This window comes from Ostrinia nubilalis, chromosome 29, assembly GCF_963855985.1.
Source record: "Ostrinia nubilalis chromosome 29, ilOstNubi1.1, whole genome shotgun sequence".
Classification (NCBI taxonomy): domain Eukaryota; kingdom Metazoa; phylum Arthropoda; class Insecta; order Lepidoptera; family Crambidae; genus Ostrinia; species Ostrinia nubilalis.
Genome location: NC_087116.1, coordinates 7,132,581 through 7,153,472, shown reverse-complemented (window position 1 = coordinate 7,153,472; position 20,892 = coordinate 7,132,581). Strand labels below are relative to the sequence as shown.

The 20,892-nt window shown below is 33.2% G+C and overlaps 1 protein-coding gene and 1 long non-coding RNA gene across 5 annotated transcripts in view; one reads left to right on the top strand and one right to left on the bottom strand.

The window, feature by feature from the left end:
- LOC135085817 (uncharacterized) overlaps positions 1 to 2,722 on the bottom strand; it is a 57,570-nt gene extending 54,848 nt beyond the window's left edge. The window contains exon 1 of the long non-coding RNA XR_010260223.1: positions 2,687 to 2,722. This is a non-coding gene — a long non-coding RNA (uncharacterized LOC135085817). The remainder of the gene's footprint in view (positions 1 to 2,686) is intronic.
- Positions 1 to 16,363, top strand: part of LOC135085799 (fasciclin-3) — a 220,838-nt gene extending 204,475 nt beyond the window's left edge. The window contains exons 7-14 of one of the 4 annotated variants that reach the window (XM_063980603.1): positions 698 to 889; positions 1,487 to 1,671; positions 2,847 to 2,988; positions 4,777 to 4,890; positions 12,554 to 12,593; positions 13,206 to 13,256; positions 14,141 to 14,273; positions 15,769 to 16,363. In XM_063980603.1, coding sequence (XP_063836673.1) covers positions 698 to 889; positions 1,487 to 1,671; positions 2,847 to 2,988; positions 4,777 to 4,890; positions 12,554 to 12,593; positions 13,206 to 13,256; positions 14,141 to 14,273; positions 15,769 to 15,906 — 995 coding nt within the window. In that variant the 3' untranslated portion in view covers positions 15,907 to 16,363. Of the gene's footprint in view, positions 1 to 697; positions 890 to 1,486; positions 1,672 to 2,846; positions 2,989 to 4,776; positions 4,891 to 8,794; positions 11,345 to 12,553; positions 12,594 to 13,205; positions 13,257 to 14,137; positions 14,274 to 15,768 lie in introns of those variants that run through there. The other 3 variants (XM_063980606.1, XM_063980605.1, XM_063980607.1) reach the window with 3 other exon arrangements.
- The last annotated feature ends 4,529 nt before the right edge of the window (positions 16,364 to 20,892 follow it).

Below are 20,892 nucleotides of genomic sequence, written 5' to 3'. Positions count from 1 at the left end.
AGGCACCTGCCAGGGTGATTAAACACGTCCCAAATATAGCTTGCCCTACCACCACTTCGGGACAACATGGGCTGGTGCTGAGAAGAAGTGGCAGAAGAAATTGAATTGCTCACTGAGTGAATGATATCGCTTTCTTTAGACAGAAGACGCCGTAATCGTGGTAAATTGAACAGGATCGTGTTCCTGCAGTGGAGACCAAAAATGACCAGTGTGCTTAGTTTGAGTACACGCGAGTGGATAAAAAAATCTATGAAGATTTTAGTTCTCGCAAGTATCTACTAGGTACGCTGCTGTACTATCGTTTATACATTTCATCACATTTTTTTACACAATCGCAAGGGATGACGTTCAATGCAAACTAAACACACTGATGATGCGGAAATCGATTAGACCTTGCTTGGCGAATGGCGATTCTTGCTCTCGGCTATGTAGTTCCAACAGTGTAGAATAGAATAGGACCACTCCTACTCTTCCATGATTTCGTAAAATACGACTAAGGGACAAATATGCGAACATCAGGCCTCCCCTGTCCGACCAGAGCGAGAAAAGTGTAGAATGAGGGTTAATATTCTGTTTTTCCAGTGTAAATGCAGTTGGAGACATCATACATTGTATAGTCACTAACAAAATAACTAGTCATAATTTTGTTCAGTTGTCGGGTATTTTTTAATAATTAAAATACACCCTCCTCTTTCAGACAAGGAACAGATCCTCCACGGCACCCACCAGCCCATCATAACCTCGGAACCGGGCAGCGACCTTCAGACCATCTCCCAGAACATCAGCCGCATGCTAACAGCCGACGACGGCGGCAAAACTCTCACCTGTGTCGCGGAGCATGAGGCTTTGGATCAACCGAGAGAGGCGCGCCGACAGCTGATTGTGCACTGTAAGTACCTTGTAGATGCAGCTACCTTGTACGTGAAGTGACCTTGTACACGCAGCTACCTTGTACATGAAGTGACTTTGTACATGAAGTTACCTTGTACATGAAGTGACCTTGTACACGCAGCGACCTTGTACATGGAGTGACCTTGTACACGCAGCTACCTTGCACATAAAGTGACATTGTAAACACAGCTAAATTATCTAAGTAGCAGCCTTGTACATGTAAAGACCATGTAAACACAGTGACCTTGTATAAGTAATAACCTTGTACAAACAGCGAACCTTGTACTCTCATGACCTTGTATAAATGTACACGCAACGATCTTGTACAGACAGCGTGATTGTACATTTAACGACATTATACAAGCAGTGACCTTGTACACCAAGCGACCTTGTACAAACGAATATTGTACTGCTGCTCACCGAGCGGCAAAACGCTACAAAGCGGCAAAATGCTCACTTTTTCTGAAAAAGTTTCTTTTTTCCCATAATTATTTATTTTTTAGCGTTAAGAGTTGCATCTCAAAGTTGGTCGTGGATTCCGCCTAGGCAGTTCGATCTTTTCAAGTTATTTATAATTTTCTTTTTTCCTTTCCAGACATGCCTAAGCGTCTGGAATCCGGCCCCATCACCATCTTCGGCCTCAAGCTGGGAGCCCCAGGGCTCCTCAACGTGACAGTTAGGGCCAACCCCCCGCCACATGCGGAATGGAGGGTAGGAGATGTGACGCTGGCTCCTGGAATGAGCAATAAAGGGATTAGCGCCTTAGAACCCGTGCATATGGTAAGTGAAAAACTTTATTTAAGGCCACGCAACGAAAGTTGAAGCCATCAACACAAGAAAAGACTCAGGACTGATTTTTCAATCGTCGGATAACTTTTAACTGAAGAATAAATTTGGCACATTGACAGGTCGTCAAAATGGCAAGTTTATTCTTCTGTTAAAGATATCTGACGGTTGAAAAATCAGCCCATACATCTAACAAGAGCGAGATAGTGTATGGCGACACCTATCGCCTTGTCTCTACAAATGGCAATGCCAGATTTTGTATGGTGGCGTCTTTTTTTTTTTTCGCGCGGCCATCGACCAAGCTTTGTTTTTTGATTACAAAATAGTGTAATAAACCAAACTTACTATGACATGTATACCTCTAAACTCAGTCTGAACTGAGTTACGAGCATTAGAAGTTTGATGATTTTCATACTAGATTTGCTTTTTGTGCGCAAGTTTTGTAAGAAATTGCAACAAAATATTGCGCTATTTTTTTATTGCGCTGATTCTGCTCCATACTGATATCTGGAGCCTTTAATGGATGGTGTTGTTTGTTTACACATACAATGTCACCATTTTGTTGCAATTTCTTACAAAACTTTGCGCGCAAAAAGCAAATCTAGTATGAAAATCATCAAATTTCTAATGCTCGTAACTCAGTTCAGACTGAGTTTAGAGGTATACATGTCATAGTAAGTTTGGTTTATTACACTATTTCCGGCATTGTCTTTTGTGGCAAGCATTACTTAACAGATGGCGCTGCAGCTGCCTTTCGAGTGTCACTGAATAAAACATTTTCATTTTCATGATTTTTCTTTTTTTTTTCAAACCCGAAAGAAAACACAATGAATCGACCATTATTGTTAAGTCCGGTCGTCGAGCACATAGAATTTCGTACAATGACCCCAAGCTGCCCATCCTTATCGCTCGCGCGTAATTACATATGTATTATATTGCTGTCGCTCTCGCACACTCACAGCGAGTCACAGCGCCGCCCATCGCACAGTCGCGACAGCAATATAATTACGCGCGAGCGATAAGGATGGGTAGCTTGGAGTCATTGTACGAAATTCTATCTGCTCGGCGATCGGACTTTAGCTAGTTATAGGTATTATTATTATTATTCTGTGGTTATAGTACAAACTCTTAAGTTCTCTAGACGATTGTAACCTTCATTCCTTCCACAGGGCAGCGGCTTCTACAACATCAGCTTATTCCTGCCTCACATAAGCAAAGAGGACGTGGACCGCAAGTACTACCTGAGGGCCTCCAACGAACTCGGCGCGCAGGAGTATACCGTCATGATCAGCACCATGGACGAGCCAGCTGGTACGTATTTAAATGCCAAGACTTGGCACTTGGCTTAAAACTTGGCACTTGGCCTAAAACTTGGCACTTGGCCATATACTTGGGAGTTCACACTTGGCACTTGGCCTTTTATACACTTGAAACTCACTTGGCCATATACTTGGCACTAAGTCAAAAACTTGGTCTTCTATACACTTGACACTCACATGGCCAAATGCTTGGCACTTCGTCATACACTTGGCACTGGGCCACCCATTTGGCACTTGGCTTTAACAACTTGGCCCTTGGTCGTTGACACACTTAACACTTGGCAGTTCACTTGGTGGCACTTGACACACTAGACATTTCATAATATGCGCTATCGACATTTCGTGCCATCGACATTTCAAACATTACAGCATAATATGCGCTATTGACGTTTCACACAGTACCATCGACATTTCACACAGTACTATCGACGTTTCACACAGTACCATGGACGTTTCACACAGTACCATTGACATTTCACACAGTACCATTGACATTTCACACAGTACCATTGACATTTCACACAGTACCATTGACTTTTCTCACAGTGCCATCTAGTGTCACATTTAACACCCTGTACAATCTATGTAGTCCCAAACTAAGCAAAGCTTAAGAAGAGAGAGCTTTCAAAGAACTAAGTATTATTTCTAAATAACTAATGTAAGGTATATTTTATACGATAAAATTGTATGTATTTATATGTCCAACAGCTCGGAAAGCCAAGTCTTCCTTCTTGGTATTAGATATCTATGGTAAGAAAAATAAGCAGGAATGATTCTATAAATTATAAACGCCTGGTTTTACATTTGCTGCATTTTGTTTTAAAGAAATTAAATTTAAAAGTTTCTACCTAAGTTAGTTTTTTTGCTGCTGCTCAAAATTTGTCATGTTTGTTCCATTTCTAAAACTAATAAAATGACCTTGGGTTTCCAATTTCCATTGAAATTATTGCATTTGACAACAAATAAATATAATTTGTCGATTACTAAATTTAATTTGACAGTTACTAAATTTAGTTTCATAGAAACTGAAATTAGTTTTGCAATTACTAATTTTAGTTTTTCATAAACTGAAATTGGTATTATTCAGTCCTTAATTTACCCTGGTCCAGTTTAGTTTTAGAAATTGTAAGTTTAGGAATTTGGCTCGGTATGTTAAATTAGAAGATAATTAGTTACAATGAGATCAGTGTGTAATAAATAGAAAGAATGATTTTTTGCTAGTAGAAATAAAGAGAGAATTAATGTAGTATTAGTGTCGACTGAAGTAATTTATGAGGAACGCAGATAGAAAAATAAATAAAATTTAGTTTTTAGTAAAAAAAAAATTTTGGTAGTTTTTGAATGCGATATTGCAGAGTATAATTTAAACTTTTTCATGCGTATCTTGACAGATTTTATTGCATGTAAAAATGTAATTTTTATAATTGTTTTCGTACTAAAATGCATGAAAAATTTTGGCGAATGTTTTTTTTTTCAAAATTTTTACTAGCTTATTTATGAATTTTACCTATATCATTCATAGAAATATGTTACTAGGTCTGCATGTAAATAATTAGAGTCAGTAAAATTATAATTGACAAAATACTATTTAAGCTGTTCTTATCTTTCTTCTATTTTTTATTAAGACTAAATAATAATTTTGCAATTTTCTGCCCGTTACTTTGTACAGCCAAACAGCATAAACGCCCCACCAATTATCTATCTATTTTCATTCTTATACACATAGCACAAAGTCCAAAACAGCTCACAACTATCATTTACCTATTTCTGACCTTCCCAGGAGTAGAACTCGAGACGGGCGCGATCGTAGGCATCGTGATAGCGGTTCTGGCGCTACTCATTGCCGTATTCCTGGTGGTCTTCGCGAAGGCTACGGACCGGTGGTGTTTCGCTGGTAAGTTGCGCTTGCGTTGACGCGAAAGAAGTCTTTATTTTTGTGGTAATAAATGTAACTTTGCATTGCAACCTGTCACTAAATGATTAGTTTTCTCATTTGATTTTGAACCATATTTTAAAGGTACAAGGTTGAAAAATCCATTGTGGAAATTCATAATTTGGGAATCTCAATGTATGCATTGATACTAGCGCCACCACAGTTGACTTCTTTCGTTAATAGTAACTTGTTCGGTGGGGATGGCAGATATTGTATTTTTTTAGAAAATGTTTAGAAATTTTAATTAATCTTTTTTTACCTCACTAAAACTAAAAGTATACAGTCGAATATCAAAGGTTTGAAATCTTTCAAACTATGTGAAGATAATAAAGACTGTACTTCCTTAAAAAAAAAATTTTGAAATAATATTTTTGAAAAAATACATAATTTGCCTCCACACTTAACCCGTATTATTTTTCCTTTCCCCATTTGTTATGCGAATGAAAAACCCGTATTTAAATCAATTTCCTTGTCTTAATTATTTTTTTAAGCTTGCCATACGATTTCCTAACATTTATTACTGATTAAAAGGCTTTCAAAAAAGTGTGCTATTTACGTTACTAAAAAAAGATATTTTTTTAATCAAAATTATTTACTTTTATCCAAAATATTTTTTAAAATCTACATCTTGCTTTTTTACCGCTTTAAACCTGTAATCTCTAGGCATGCAGACTTTAGGCTGTCAAAAGGTACTACAATATTTCTTATTTAAGATAAAACATCTTTAAAAAGAATAATGGTCTTACGATTCACTCTGTCTGATGTTAAACTGATGGATCCTTGGCCTTTGTGGGGGGCCTATGTTCAGCTGTAGACGATCTATGATTGAAATGTTGATGATTGCTCTTGCTACACATTCATAGACTAGACTATAGAGTCCATTGATTGGTTGATAGAGTTGATGTTGTGTGATTGGTGTAGATTTTGAAATCTGAAATCCTCAATCTTTACTCGATATTGATTCGAGTTTTAAGCTTTGATCTGTAAAATTCATATAAACGCACTTAAATTAAAAAAGTAATCTAATGAATTAAAACTCAACATTTCTAAGACTAAATATCATAAGATACTGCAACAAAAGATGTTTTATCTTAAAATTAAATATTATAGTACTGCGTAGCCGTGTGCCATTATACTATTGATAACTTTTAATTAAAAATAAGCTATTTCTAACAGGATTGCGAGGTGACCGATAGGTAAATAACCCAGAATAGTCACACGTATCTCGCAATATGCACTTTGAAATACGTTTTCTGTCGGCTTAAAATTATCGGTTTGTATTTTAAAACCATTTTTTTGTCGGTATTTCCATATTTTCGGGTTTGTCGGTCTCTGTTTCTATAGGGACTCTCGCTTTGAGTGGGAGGGGTAGTTAGACAGAGCAATGTTGTAGTGAGCCGCACAGGTATGAGCTGTTAATGAAACTAGTAAAATTAACTTACATATTGACCAATATCATCCATAATAGTAAACGTACCTACGTTAAAATTCTAATTTTATGGCTAAAAAGACTTGATATCTATTTTTTAAAGGCGTTTGGTATCTAAATCAAAATTGTTTGTTATTTTTTGCTTAGGCAGATAACTGATCATTGGATTAAAGATTTACTATCAAATAGCCTGAAGTTTATTTTACTTTTTCCTATTTTTTTTATGTTTATTAAAAATCTTCGTGCGGACAAAAGTTATTATTAGAAGTAGTTAACAACAATATTTCACATTCAAACCGATAATTTTCAACACCGTACAGAAAACCAAATAAACTCGTAGTTATATTTGCATTGTAGTTAAAATGTCTTGAAGTGTACTATGGCAGTGTTCGTCGCTTGACTTGTATGTCGAATTCACGAAGTAATAAATAGATATAGAGTTATTAATATTCCCTTTATAATCACATAATATAGAATGTTAATATTGCCCTTAACATCCGATAAAAATATTTTTGAGTATTTTTGAAGGTCTTTTTGAATGTTTGTGAAGAAGAAGAAAGAAAATACAAACAAATTCAAATAAAATAACTAATAAATAATCAAAACTTTGAAAATTAACAGCTGTATTTTCAACTAGACTTGTTTCTGTAAAGCCTATTATAAGATTTTAACAACCACAGAATCTAAACTATTCTCAAAACTTGAACAGAAGTCGAAAATTTACTATTTTAGAGCTTCCATACCTATTTTTACTTCGTTATGTAGTCTACATTTGTTTATGTATTTAATTTAAGTATAAAATTGTGTCTGTGCCACATAACATCATTTTGAGCGATCAAGAACGTCAAAATTTATTGAAATACAAAATTTTTTTTTATTTAAAAATGCATGATTGTTCTAATATTTTTTTAACCGGCGCATGTGCCTTTTTATCTAAAAATCTTTGTTCTAAAAGCATGTATTTGATTAACTTAATGTGTTGCATGAAATAACTTATTTAATTAAAATGTTTAATTTTAAATTAAATGTCATTATCAACATATTTTGCATGAATTAATTAATACTATCTAAAATGTAGGAGGATTTATCAATTACCAATGATACGAAAAATTTGTTAGTAAAATGGTGCTTCAAAACGATAGCAGCTTCTTCGAAAATTTAGTATTATATTAGTCTTAAATCCACAAGTAAATGAACTTGACTAAAACTAAATTCTATTTCTATTTTTAACTAATTTATATTTCTTAACGTAAAAAAATATAATAATATTAAGTTCCAACTACATTCGATTATAATTTATCTATTAATTTGCCTACTACAAAGAAAGATAGAAGGTTTTGTAGTTATTATGAACTAAAAATTGTATACGTTCCATAAAAGAAACTGCTATTGTTGATACTATCGCCATTTGTTGGCAAAAGAGACATTGATTAAAAATTCAAATGCATAATAATAATTGTTATCATTCATTTACCATGGTGGTGGTTAAATGTTTTGTCATTAAAATTTCCTGTCAGTTAAATTAATTAATCAATTTAATGAAATAGAAAAATAAACTAATCAATTTAAAACTTTAAGTTCCTCAAATAATTATATCTATTTTAGTTAACCATTGTGGTACTTGGGTCTAGCAATTAATATATTAATAATTATTGTCTAAACGTATTTTCAGTTAAATGTTGGTGCTGGTTTAACTATTAAATGAAAATAATATCGGTAACTGTTTTTAGCTCCTTAGTTTATTAACTCAATGGCTGTAGCGATTAGGATAATTTGACTAAAGTTAATTTTATTTGGATTCATCACTTAAGTGAAGATGACAAAATCCTACGTAACTGACGTTACGATTAATTTCCGAGTCGATCCTTAATAGTGATCTATAATTTGACTAATTAAATAGCTTTATGATTTGTGGCCATAAATAAATGGTATATTTTTTGTAGTTATAGTGGTTTGATTGAGGTACTAACATTTAGTTAAAATTTCGGCTAATTTACCGGAATTTAGCTAAAAATAGTTAGATAATAACTAGAAAGGAGTTGCACATTTAAATAATCGTAGTTTAGCGTTTAAATAAAAAACATTTGGTCGCTCTTAGATGTAAATTAAGAATAGTTTAGAGTGCTAGTGTGTTCACGCTACTCATAAACTAAAAGTAAATTCAACAACTGAAAATTAATCTAAGTTTTAGAAACTTGCACAGCTATTGGCGATAGTTACAGTATTTATAAATTCAACCGAGTGTTCAACGTAGTTAGACCATTAACAAGTATTCACGCTGATTGACAGGCTAAAAAACAAAACACAGCTAAAAACTCAGAAACATGCACTTGGTTTTGGTTCACGGTACAGTTTAGCGCTAAAAGAGCAATCCAGTCACCGCACAGGCACTTGATACAGTCAGGGTATGTTCTTGATCGCTTGACGTTGTGGCAGGACGTTCGCATCGGACCGATATACCGGACGGGGCCGACTCGGAGGCTCCCCTGCCGTCCCACGATGACGTCAAAGGCTCAGAGAACCCCACCCACGATCACGGGGAGTACATCAGCAACGGCGACACGAAGCACCCGGAGAAAAAGCCCGACACGGCCGTTTAAATCGTAAGTCGCGCTGTCATTCGGGGAGGGGGCTTGGTAACCGTGATTGTCCCCTTGGTGACACCTACAAGGGGACAAATCCCCTTTTAAAACAAAGGCTAGCTCCTCTCAACTAAATCTATTACTGTTAAGAGTGAGATGGTCCCCTTGGTAACACCTACAAAGGGACAAATCCCCTTTTAACGTAAAGACTAGCTCCTCTCAACGACAACTGTTAGGTAACAGTGAGATGGTCCCCTTGATAACACCCACAAGGGGACAAATCCCCTTTAAACACAGGCTAGCTCCCCTCAATTACATCTATTAGGCAGTAATATTCTAGTGAACTGCCCTTGGTGACATACCAAAAATCTTATTATTCTCTAAGCTATGGGCACGTTGGTAATTAATATTTGACATTTCCTTAGCTAAAATATGAATTTTCTATATTTAAATGATTAATTTGAATGTTTAGGCCAATAACTAAATTTTTAAATTGTTATATTAAATGCTAAAATTACTAAAATTTTAGCTCCATCAATATTAGTCAATAAATGTTATACATAGATTAATGAAAGAAAAACCTACCTCCCCTTCTCTCTTTTTGTGTTTATGTCCTCTCTACGAATATACCCGAATGATAGCTATAAATTCCGAACTTTTTTTTAGTTTCGTATAGTGCCAGATTGAGTTATTTCGAGAACTTGTTACATTACGTAATAAAGTGTATAATGTCGAACGATTTGTTTAATCCAAAAATATATTTTCGTTGGTGAAACTTATGAAGACTTGTACACATTAATTTTAAAATTATTAGTTTAAAATCATATTAAAGAAAATTATTATCGGAAAATAAATTGCACTAGTTAAATAGTGAATAAAACCAATAAAATGTGTAGAAGTCTTAATATTTTAAATAAGTTATGATAAAGCTATGTTTGAATTGCCATTTCTTTTTCAAATTATAATAAGAAATGTCTTTTTCTAATGTTGTCCACCAATTTTGAATCTTTACCGTGTGACCGGGAAAAAAATGTACATTTGATTTCCAATTTTCTTTCGACTAACTGTAACAAACTATGTATGATTTTTTCCCCGGTCATTTGATAGTTTGTAATAATTTTTAACATATTTGTAGAGAAATTATATAAGAATCTCATTATAGGAACGTTTTTAATGTAATATCCCGTATTACAACGAATCCCAACCTTTTAAAGCCGTCGTTTTGACTAAATAGCTATAAGAATTCGCTGTCTAAAAAGTATCAATGATTTATATAAATATTAATATGAAAATACAATCAACATTTTAACTTAAAACATTATTTGAATGTTGAACACACCATGCAATATATTGATACTTTTTAATAGTAAAACAGAATTGAATAATTGCGCCATTTTTTACGCTTTTTGACAATTTTTATGCAAATTTGTTTTATAATAAAATCAAAAACTATTAAATCACAAATTCATACATATTATATTTAAGACTCGCGACTTATTTATTAGATTAATAAGTTTTCTTTTATGTAATTACAAAATGTTTGCAAAAGAAAATTGATTCACAATATTTTGTTCTTTTGCGTACCATTTCTTGATAACTCATCTTTTGAAATAAGTTTAGTTTATTTTTAGTAATGTAATGTGTTCGTACCACCATCTTTTATATAATTTTTATTATTTTGTATATAAAAAGCGTGTAATGACACATTAAATTTATTTTTAAGTGTAGAATCTTGCAGTTACATTTAATTTAGTATTGATTAAATTAAGCAAAAACCAATATTGACGAATATGGAATTAAAGAATCACACAACTGTTGTAAAAACATGTTTATGAATTGATTTTATGTTAAGCTTAGCATTTTAAGTCACCATTGTGATTTTTTAAGTATTTTTAACAAGTTAGGTACATAGTAAGACTTTTTTGTACATTTTACTAAATATTTAGCGCTAAAAGTTTCAACTGACAAACTGAATTTAGCGCTAAATTGTATTTAGTGAGCGTGCAAAGTGACTTAAGAATTTATTTTTGTACCAATTTAGTTAGTTATTCGCATAGCTACTTCAGATTTGTCAATTATGACACCCCGTACACTACAGACTTATATCGGCTGATAGTTTGGTCGAGCTGATCAGAATGAACATGTATGGAAGCACGCACATTACATCGATTTTGTATCGGCCGATATCTTATACAAATTTAAAGCCGATCAAACTATCGGTCGAAAAAGTCTGAAGTCTGCGGGACTTTAAGAAACACGAACTTTTGGAACACTGCCATTTTGCACTTCGCCAAACTAGGCTTCGAAATTTCGCTCAAATTATTTTTAGCTTTTGGAAAACTTCTTACTACTTACACTCAAGATACAACATGTCACAGAGAAAGTATAGAAAAAAACAAATAGTACAATATGAAATAAATAAAACAAATGCTTAAAACTTCTTATTGCCTATGATTACTTTCGTCTTTATTGCCTACTAGCTTTCCGCCCGCGGCTTCGCCCGCGTGGAATTTTGTCTGTCACAGAAAAACTTTATCGCGCGCGTCCCTGTTTCAAAAACCGGGATAAAAACTATCCTATGTTCTTTCCCGGGACTCAAACTATCTCTATGCCAAATTTCATCAAAATCGGTTGCGAGGTTTAAGCGGGAAAGCGTAACAGACAGACAGACAGACAGACAGACAGACAGACAGACAGACAGACAGAGTTACTTTCGCATTTATAATATTAGTTGGGATTGCCATACAAAACAAATTAATATGAGTGTAGTACTTTGGAATTTTTAAAGTAGGTATAAATAACTGCTGAAAAGCTTTTTTGGTATTGTTATTTTAAATTAAATTTCCCTAAATTGTGGCAAATAGATATTATTGCCATTTACGTGTAAAAAACCTAATATAATTTGAAATTATAATATAGTTTGTCCACCCCATAAATATAAATATTGTTAAACTATATGTATACAATGTATATGTTCTAGTTTCTCATATGGCATGTTGTATGGATGTTGTTCTAAAGATTATACCAATTATTCTATTGTCTAGGTCTCAATAATCAAATATAACTTCGATGTTTATAAATCACTACGTTAAATGGATATAATTGAATATAAAGTATTTATTAAATAATAATCAGTTTGTTTTATTTGTCACCAGAATAGTTATTTATTATTTAGGAAAACTATGCTATAATTCAACTTACAAGTAATTTTACTACATAGTTCCGTTTGTATAACAAAAGTACTTCAACATAATACTGATTTAAATTTTAATTTGATATAACAAAATTCTATGTAAGCATTGCGCACTTGAAAGCATATAGTTATACAGCCTTTACATTTACAAAATTACATTTTACAGCTTCACTCTACCTACCTTTATTTTATTTTATGCATTTAAATATAAATTCTTAAATTTTTTATAAAAAAGTTACAAAATTTAGGTAGCAATAGCTAAACTTTCTTCCTAAAGAAATACGGGTAAATATGATTTTTTTGTGATATATTTCAACCTTTATTTCATAATAGATACTGTTTTAATTTAATGTTTATACATTAAGTTAAAACAGTGTCTATTGGCAAATAATTTTATATAATATATTTAAATCCTAACAGGAGGCAGAAGCCGCGACAACGCCAAGAGCTCTGGAGAATCGTACGTATATTAATATTTGTATATTTACAATATATTTTTGTATATTAGAATCTTAAATGTATACATTTACCAGTGCTAATACTGTATATTGCCAATTGTATATTGTTTTGTCCTAAACTGTGGATCGAAGTGATAACTGTTTACTAATTTGGGATTTGTAATTGTATGCTTTTTGATATTTTTGCAATGGGTTTTTAACTTAACACATACAGTGTATATACACATTTTGTTGATGGTATTATTATTGCAGTTTAATTGTAAAAAATAAAATTAAGTAACGTTATACCTACTTACATACCATCAACACCTTTAATCCACTGTTTTTTCAATGTCTTAAGTATTATTTGTTTATTAATATCGAACATGTTATAACTACCAATGTTACAGGTACTCACTACCGAACTTAGGGTTCTAACACATTTATAAACACGTTGCGACGTCGTGTCGTACTACGACGCGACGCGCCGTATTGTCGAAATCTACGCCATCGCAACGTGGATCGTTACGACGTGCCTTGAGCTAAAGCACGTTGCGATGTCGTAGATTTCAACGATCCGATTCAGCATAGTGTTTGTGTGAGAACCCTTCGCTTATATACTGCTTTTTGTTAAGGACGACTGGCGATGTGCTTTTAGAGTCTGGGGTCGCGCTTCCCTCTAGAACGTACGTTTCCTTGTTTAGCTGCACGAATTCTTGGCTTCAGATCACTGTAATATCTTAAAAAAGTGTATATATTTTATATACATTCTCATTTTTCACTCATTGAAAGAACATCTTCATTTGTTGACTTCACAGATAATTTTTCACACCGAGTAATGAACTATTATTGGTAAACTATATTCATTCAATTACATATTTATATATTTTATTGTATTCTCAATGATAATGGTTTTGTATACTAACTGTGCATGAAAAAGAGAGGAAGTTTCATTATTAATTCCATTAATATTGTTTGTATTAACTATTATATTTTATGTTGGGACATTGGGACTTTGTATTTATGTACATCAACATAGTAGTATATTACACATCTACTATAGGTACCATAAGAATAATAACTTACTACTTTGCATTTATACTTACTAATCAATTAGATATAAAAGTTGTCGAAATGTATTCAGACAGATGTACTTACAGAAATACTATTCAATCGTGTAAATAATTATGTTTTTATCGAACTCATTTTTGTCGGTTAGAGAATCACATCTTCTTAAGTTGTAAAGAATTAACTGGTATATGTGAGCAATTTATCAGTACTCTGTCTCTAGTCCGGTCGCCGAGCACGTAGAATTTTGTCCAATGACCTCCTTATCGCTCGCGCGTAATTACCTATATTGCTATCGCGCTCGCACACTCACTGCTGCCGCCCGTCACAGTCGCGACAGCAATATAATTACGCGCGAGTGATAAGGATAGGTAGCTTGGGGTTATTAGACGAAATTCTACGTGCTCCGCGACCGGACTTTATTAATATACACACGATATTGACGATATATACAAATAATAATTATTATACACGATATTGACAATGTATATACGGCCAGTAGCGACACCGAGAGCGCCGTGGGAGGCAAGGAGCGGTCGCGTCTCGCGGGGCTGAGCGCGCGAGTGAGGGCTGTGCTTCCGAGGGCCAAGGACAAGGTGCAAGCGACGGAGGCGGCCGCTGAGACTGAGGAAAAGGTATATTATTATGTAGTTTGAATTAATGAATTAAGGGTGTTTTCTATGTAATAAGTATGTATTTACAAAAAAAAAAGTATTTATAGCCTGACCAGGAACATAAAAACCCTGGCATAGAGGCGCGTCAATTGCATTTGATAGTGCAACACTGAGTACAGTCGTACCTGTGTTAAATTAATAGGCTAACTTTATGTATCAGGATTCAGGATTACGGGCTAATTTGATATTTTCATAAATTAACGAAAAAATATTATTATAGGTAACTTGGTTTAAATAAATTAAATGAAACCATCAATCGAGTTAGTAGGATTTATTTTATTATTCATCAATAATCAAATTCAGAACTTGAATATTCAACTGCAATGTCTGCTCATGAACGCTTCAAACTCGGTACTTCTTTTCCAATTCCATAAAATTCAACACTTAGAAAGTGACAAAAAACTTTAAAAAAGGTAGTTGAAACAAACCACAGCTAATTTTCATAGTGGACTGTACTATACGATAAACATGTCAGTCAATTTGACAACCTTTGTCGAAAACATTATTCAATGAAAATATTGTCCGAACCCTTAGTATTTCTCTTCGACAAATACTTTAACACATTGTGAACCACTTTTCTTTCACGACTATAAAAAGATTTTAGCAATTTAATTCACAAAATCAATTGCGCACATTTAAAATAAAGTTTGTTTATACTTTGACAGCAATAGACTGACATGCAAGGTGACATGTCAATGAAGTTTTCAGTTACTGTTGCCATTAAAAGAAATTAGTACCATTAGTTTTCCGCAACATGGCGAGGGTTTTTATGTTCCTGGTCAGGCTATAAGTATGTTTATATTCGTTGTCTAGTACCCATAGTACAGTAGTAGTTTGGGACTAGAAACGCAGTGTAAAATGTCCAAGGATATTTATTATTTATTTATTTATATCCTTTCTTAACTTCGGAACATTGCCTTTGATTTTTTAATCGGGCTACATCCCACGCAGTAGATTGTGTTGTGCCAATTGGGAATCTTTTATTTTTAATAAACTACTTGAAAAAATCGAATTGCCTAAGACGGGACTTGAACCCACGACCTTCCGTTTGCCTGCCCTACTCTGCCGCCTTAGGTGATTTTTTCAAGTTGTTTATTTAAAATTTAGTTTGAGAAGCGACAGAAATTTTAATAACGATTGGGTATCATAAAATATTTTGTATCTACTCCTTACACAATTTATGAACCGCCTAAATGATATTATTATGACAATAGGAATAGAAAATAGAATCTTCTGGCATCATTTTTGTTTGCAATAGATTTCAGGGTAAATTAACTAATTTTACTAAAGAAAGCTTAAATTATAATCAATAACTGTTTTTAGTATTTGTATTATTTTTCATCTTATTTCTGTTAGTCTGGTTCAAAGGAAGATAATACCCACATTAATTAAGAGTTGTTTCTTCTACTGTTAATAATTTCGCGCATTATTTAATATCTAAACAATTTAATTCCAGCCCCTCTCAGAGGAGAAGAAAGGCGTAGTTTACGCGGAACTCCAACTCGGAGAGCAAAACGCTGACAAACCTCCGCCACCATCCACGGAGTATGCGGAAATAGTCTACACGGATCAGCCTAAGGAGACCAAGGAGTAAGAATTGAGCACAAAAATAGAGCAGAGTCCGGACAGTAGCTAAAGTTGTGATAAAAACTGAAAATATTGGCAGTAAAGCTGCAGACATATTAATATTTCTAAAAAATATATAGGACCACCCACAGATAAACCTACAGTCAAAACTTAAGTTGATGAATTCATGCAGCAACTAGAAATCGTCAATATACATAAAAAACACAATCTGGGTAATCTAAAGGTAGTAATTTATTGTTATTATTTGAAACATAAAATCATCTTGGGAGCGTTTTACATCCCATAATACATTAGTTTGGTTAATATCACAACATTCGCTAACTGTTTTTATTATTTATGCAAGTATTGTTAATTATACGGTACCTGCGATAAGCCATTTAGGTTGCTCACGGTTCAAAAGAGCGTTTATTAAGTTATAAAAGTTTAAATTAACTTAATTTTATTGGGGTATTTCTTTACAGAGTCTCTAATACTTATCTTTGATCAACATAATGTAATCGGACAAAGGAAAATAGTATATTGTACTTTAAAGCTAAATAAAACTTAAAATCATATCGAAATACCCCTAAATGTCTAAGAAATTTTACCATTATTATATTTCAATATTTTATATTTAAATGTAAACATCACAAATGTTCGAATTGGCGATCCACCGAGAGATACTATTTATAACGTAATGTAGTAAAGATATAGTAATACCATTTAGAAGTAATGCATAAGATATTTTACGTCAGAAAATACGTGTCACGACTCTCGACATATCACAACAATATTACATAAAATTCATCTGGAGTAGTGTTGCATGTATATTTTCAAGATACCGATATTATCGATTGTTCAATACTCCGGGAATACGGGAATCGAAGCAGCGACTTCTCAAAGCAACAGTCTGTGGCGAAACCTGTTGAAATTCAAAATCATATTGTTACAATAATATCGGTTTTGCTTTAAGTATAGAAACAATAATATCCTTTGTGGACTATTAATGCGCAACACTACCATATAATAATATACCTTATAATGTAATAATTATTATATTAATTTCTTTCATCAGTATAATAGGATTTTACATAAAATGTTTTATGTAGAAAGATCACAAATGAAGTTTATGTACTATTTATACTTTTTATGTTGTCTTTAGTTTTTTCTACGATATAGAGGTCGTAATCTCATTTATTCCTATAATTATTATACATATTAAGGTAATATAAAAATGTGTGCTTTTAAAATGATATTAATAGAGTAAGTTTTTTGTTGTATATTCGACAGCAGAACTTATTGTATGCGCAAAATATTAGAAAAAATATTTAATGTACGGAAGAACAATATGCATAAAATTAAATTCATACTAATTGTATGCAATGAACTGATAAAATTTTTCACACTTAAAAAACTAAGCTTGTTTTAAGGCAAACAGCATTGTACTTTTATTCATTTTTCAGCCAAATATATTTAATATCTATCTCATATTTTTCTATGGGAAGAGAGTAAATTTTTTCAAACTAAAATGAGTTATGTTGTCGACTATATTTATTCATATATTTCTCTTGATGTGTGTACATTATTAAGAGCTAAATCAGGGTGACTAAGGAGGCTCTATACCTTATTAATGGAGCTATAGCTATTTATCAAATAAGGTACAAAATATGTTTTACAAGTATTTTTTATTTAATGGTGCGTTTAGTTTAATCCGTCCAATGTTAAGATAGGCATGCGCTTAGAGGTGTAATTTTACCGATTTTGTGTTTCCTTTTTAAAATATCGAGTACCGATATGTGACTAGAGATGGGTAGTGGGTAAAAACCCATTTCACCCGATTGGGTTAAAACCGGGTGATTTGGGTAAAAACCCGGTTTTTACCCATTATCACCCATTCTGGTGGGTGAAAACAAAAATAGCGTTTTTTTTAAAGTGAGAAGTAGTATTTGTTGCTAAGGGGGCGTTCTAGTGTTACGTAATGCAATCTGGGGGGAGAGGAGGTCTTGAAAAACGTTACAATGCGTTACAGTGGCGGAAGGGCGGTTCGATTTCAAGTTTTTAAGCAGAAGTACTTTGTAGTTGGTGTTGTGATTTGTAACTTTATACCGTAATGTCATCAAAGAGAGAGTTTGGCATCTTTGGCATCCCCCCCCTCCATGTCCTTGCCATGATCACAAATTATTGTGTTCCTACTAAATTTCTTCTAAATCGGTTCAACGATTCTTGAAATAACACCATTTTATAAAATAATTGGTCACATCATCATAACGTGATCAATTTTACGATTTGGCCACGATATAAATGCATATTAGTGTTAAATTTGACTTATTACTTATTAATCAATAAACTTAAATGAGAAAAATTCAATAAAAATAAAGAAAAGATACCAATTGAAATAATTATAAAATTATTTGTTTTCACCCGGTGTAAACACCCACGGGTGGAATGAAACGGGTTTTTATTGGGTTTTTACCCTCATGTGGGTTTTTACCCGGGTGGAAACCCATCTCTATATGTGACACGCAACACTAGTTCAGTTACAGAAAATACCGGTAAAATAACATCCCTGAGTGTGGTAGCGAATATTTTACAAATAATTAAATAAGTTCGACCGTAAAATATTATGTCATTGTAGGATGAATTAACCAATTTTTTGTATCTTAACTATATCTCCTTTTTCATCATATGATATTTATTTTAATCAACTTTCTACAATTTATAGCCTTGTTTTTGTATACTATTTACTTATTTATCTGATTTTGACAGCTAATATAAAATAATTTATTCGATATAGCCTAAGCTCAGAAATGAATAAATATTACGCATTTAAATTAGGTATTTGTATGGAGTTTTAAACTAAAGCTGTGCTTTGCCTTTGATATTGATGTCTACATTTTTCTTATGCTATATTTAAATAAGTTTTATACCTTATTTAAATCTTTTATATCTTATCTATCAGAATTTTGAATCTATATTTTAAATTGTACTTTTAATGTAAAAATAATGTTTTATGAGCCATGGTGCTTGCAGCGCACATTGTAATTTAATAATTTGTTAATAAAGTAAGGCAACTTTGTGACAGCTCTTATATGCGTTTTAAAATATTTGAAGATCGAAATATGTATAATGTATACACGGTGCGTATTCTTTAATACAGAATTGTTATTATTAGAAGCAGATTTATTTAGAAATAAGTTATGGAAATACAAATTATTCACACGAGCGCCGCTACGACTTTTGTAATTTGAACAGCTTTCAGTCTTATTCACACTTTTGTGTTGGAGAGAAATGGCCTAATTTATAAGTAACAGTTGCACCAAGATATCATTGTATGTAATGAATTGTCGAAATTTTGTAAAAACTTTTTGGAATCGCTTCTGGTACTTAAAACCGATTATGTATTTTGTATCTACTGAATAAATGTCGTGTCATTTTTATATTGCTTTTTATTTACAATGCAAAAATATAGTAGCGCCATCTGCAGGGCGCAAACGAGAAGTGATGTCGATAATTTCTAAAAAACTACGAAGTATCGAAAAACTGTTTAATGATCCTGAAAGTGCTTCACGAGCTCTATTAAACGGTTTCAATATTAGGTTACATAATAAACTGAATCCATCCGAAAATGCTTAAAAAATAATCAAACACAATATTCGTTTAAATAATTTATTAACGATGTTTAATATATCTATAGCTATAATAAATAGTGAAAGTTATGGACAATTTCTGATTTTACAATTTAACCACTGCCTGTGTTTTTTTATACCAATTTATTTAATCGAATTCTAACGATTTGTTCGTAAACATTTAGAAGAGTTTTATTCGCTATCGATTTGAAATCGGATAGCTAATAAATACGATGAAATACGATCACGTAGGCAGTGGCTCAAAATGAGAAATCAAAATTATGTAAGAGTAATAAATAGTAAACTTTAATATATTTTCGACACTTATTATAACAAAGGAAGCATTTACTCAGTGTCAGACCTACCTAATATTAAGTGTTGCCGATAATATTCGATAGTTTTATCAATAATATCGATACCAATGCTTGGTAAATGACTGTTCAGTCCTTGTTTAAGTTGAAATAGAACGCGAAAGTTTAAAATCTTATATTGGTGGGTAATCGCATATTTGCTTCGCCAACTTTATTTTCCTACCGTCATTAACGGTCGGAGCAAACCTCAGTTGCCCGGACACGCTCAATGCGCACACACGTGTGTCGCGTTTTGCAAGTCTACTAGTGACAATAATTATTAAACTTTCGCGTTGGATAATTTGAGTTAGTTTAAATCGCGTTAAAACCTGTTTAAATTAATTCTACTAGTGAGGTTCACTCCTTCGTAAGAGCGTGTTTTTTGTGATTGTTCGCGTGTGTAGTGTAAACGTGCATCATCATCATCATCATCATCAGTGCTCCACCGCTCAACTTCGAGCGTCTGCAGTTTGCCTTCTGTTCGTCGAGAGGGTAGACTTTAAGGTAGGTGATGCTCAGATTACCTGTTTGTATTGCGAGGACTGAGGGCTTAGTGTGTTTACATCAAACTTTAACGTCGTCACTAGCGAGCGTGTTAAAAAAATATATGAAAATTTTAGTTCTTGAAAGTTTCCGCTAGGGGCGCTGTACAACCCGTCATACATTTAATGTCATTTTTTACGCGCTCACTAGTGAGGACGTTTGATTTAAACTCACACTAAGCCAGGCCTGGCTCACTCCGCGCGGTACGTCCGATAATTACCTACAGCGAAGCGCCCCGCCGGCGGGTATTATATCAGTCGAGTGTCACGCGCGCGCCCGTCTGGACGCTGATGTGCGTTGTAGTACCTAATTCTATGATCGAAGTATTATTTAAAAATTGAGAAAGAAATATTATTGTGCGGCATTCGGGTGTTTAAATTCGAAAAGAAATCTACCGGATTTATCTTTTTTTTCACTTCCCAAAGATGCTGAAAGGTATGTTGGCCATGTAGGTAATCAATAATTCTTAGGATAGTATAGGAACCTAACCTACCA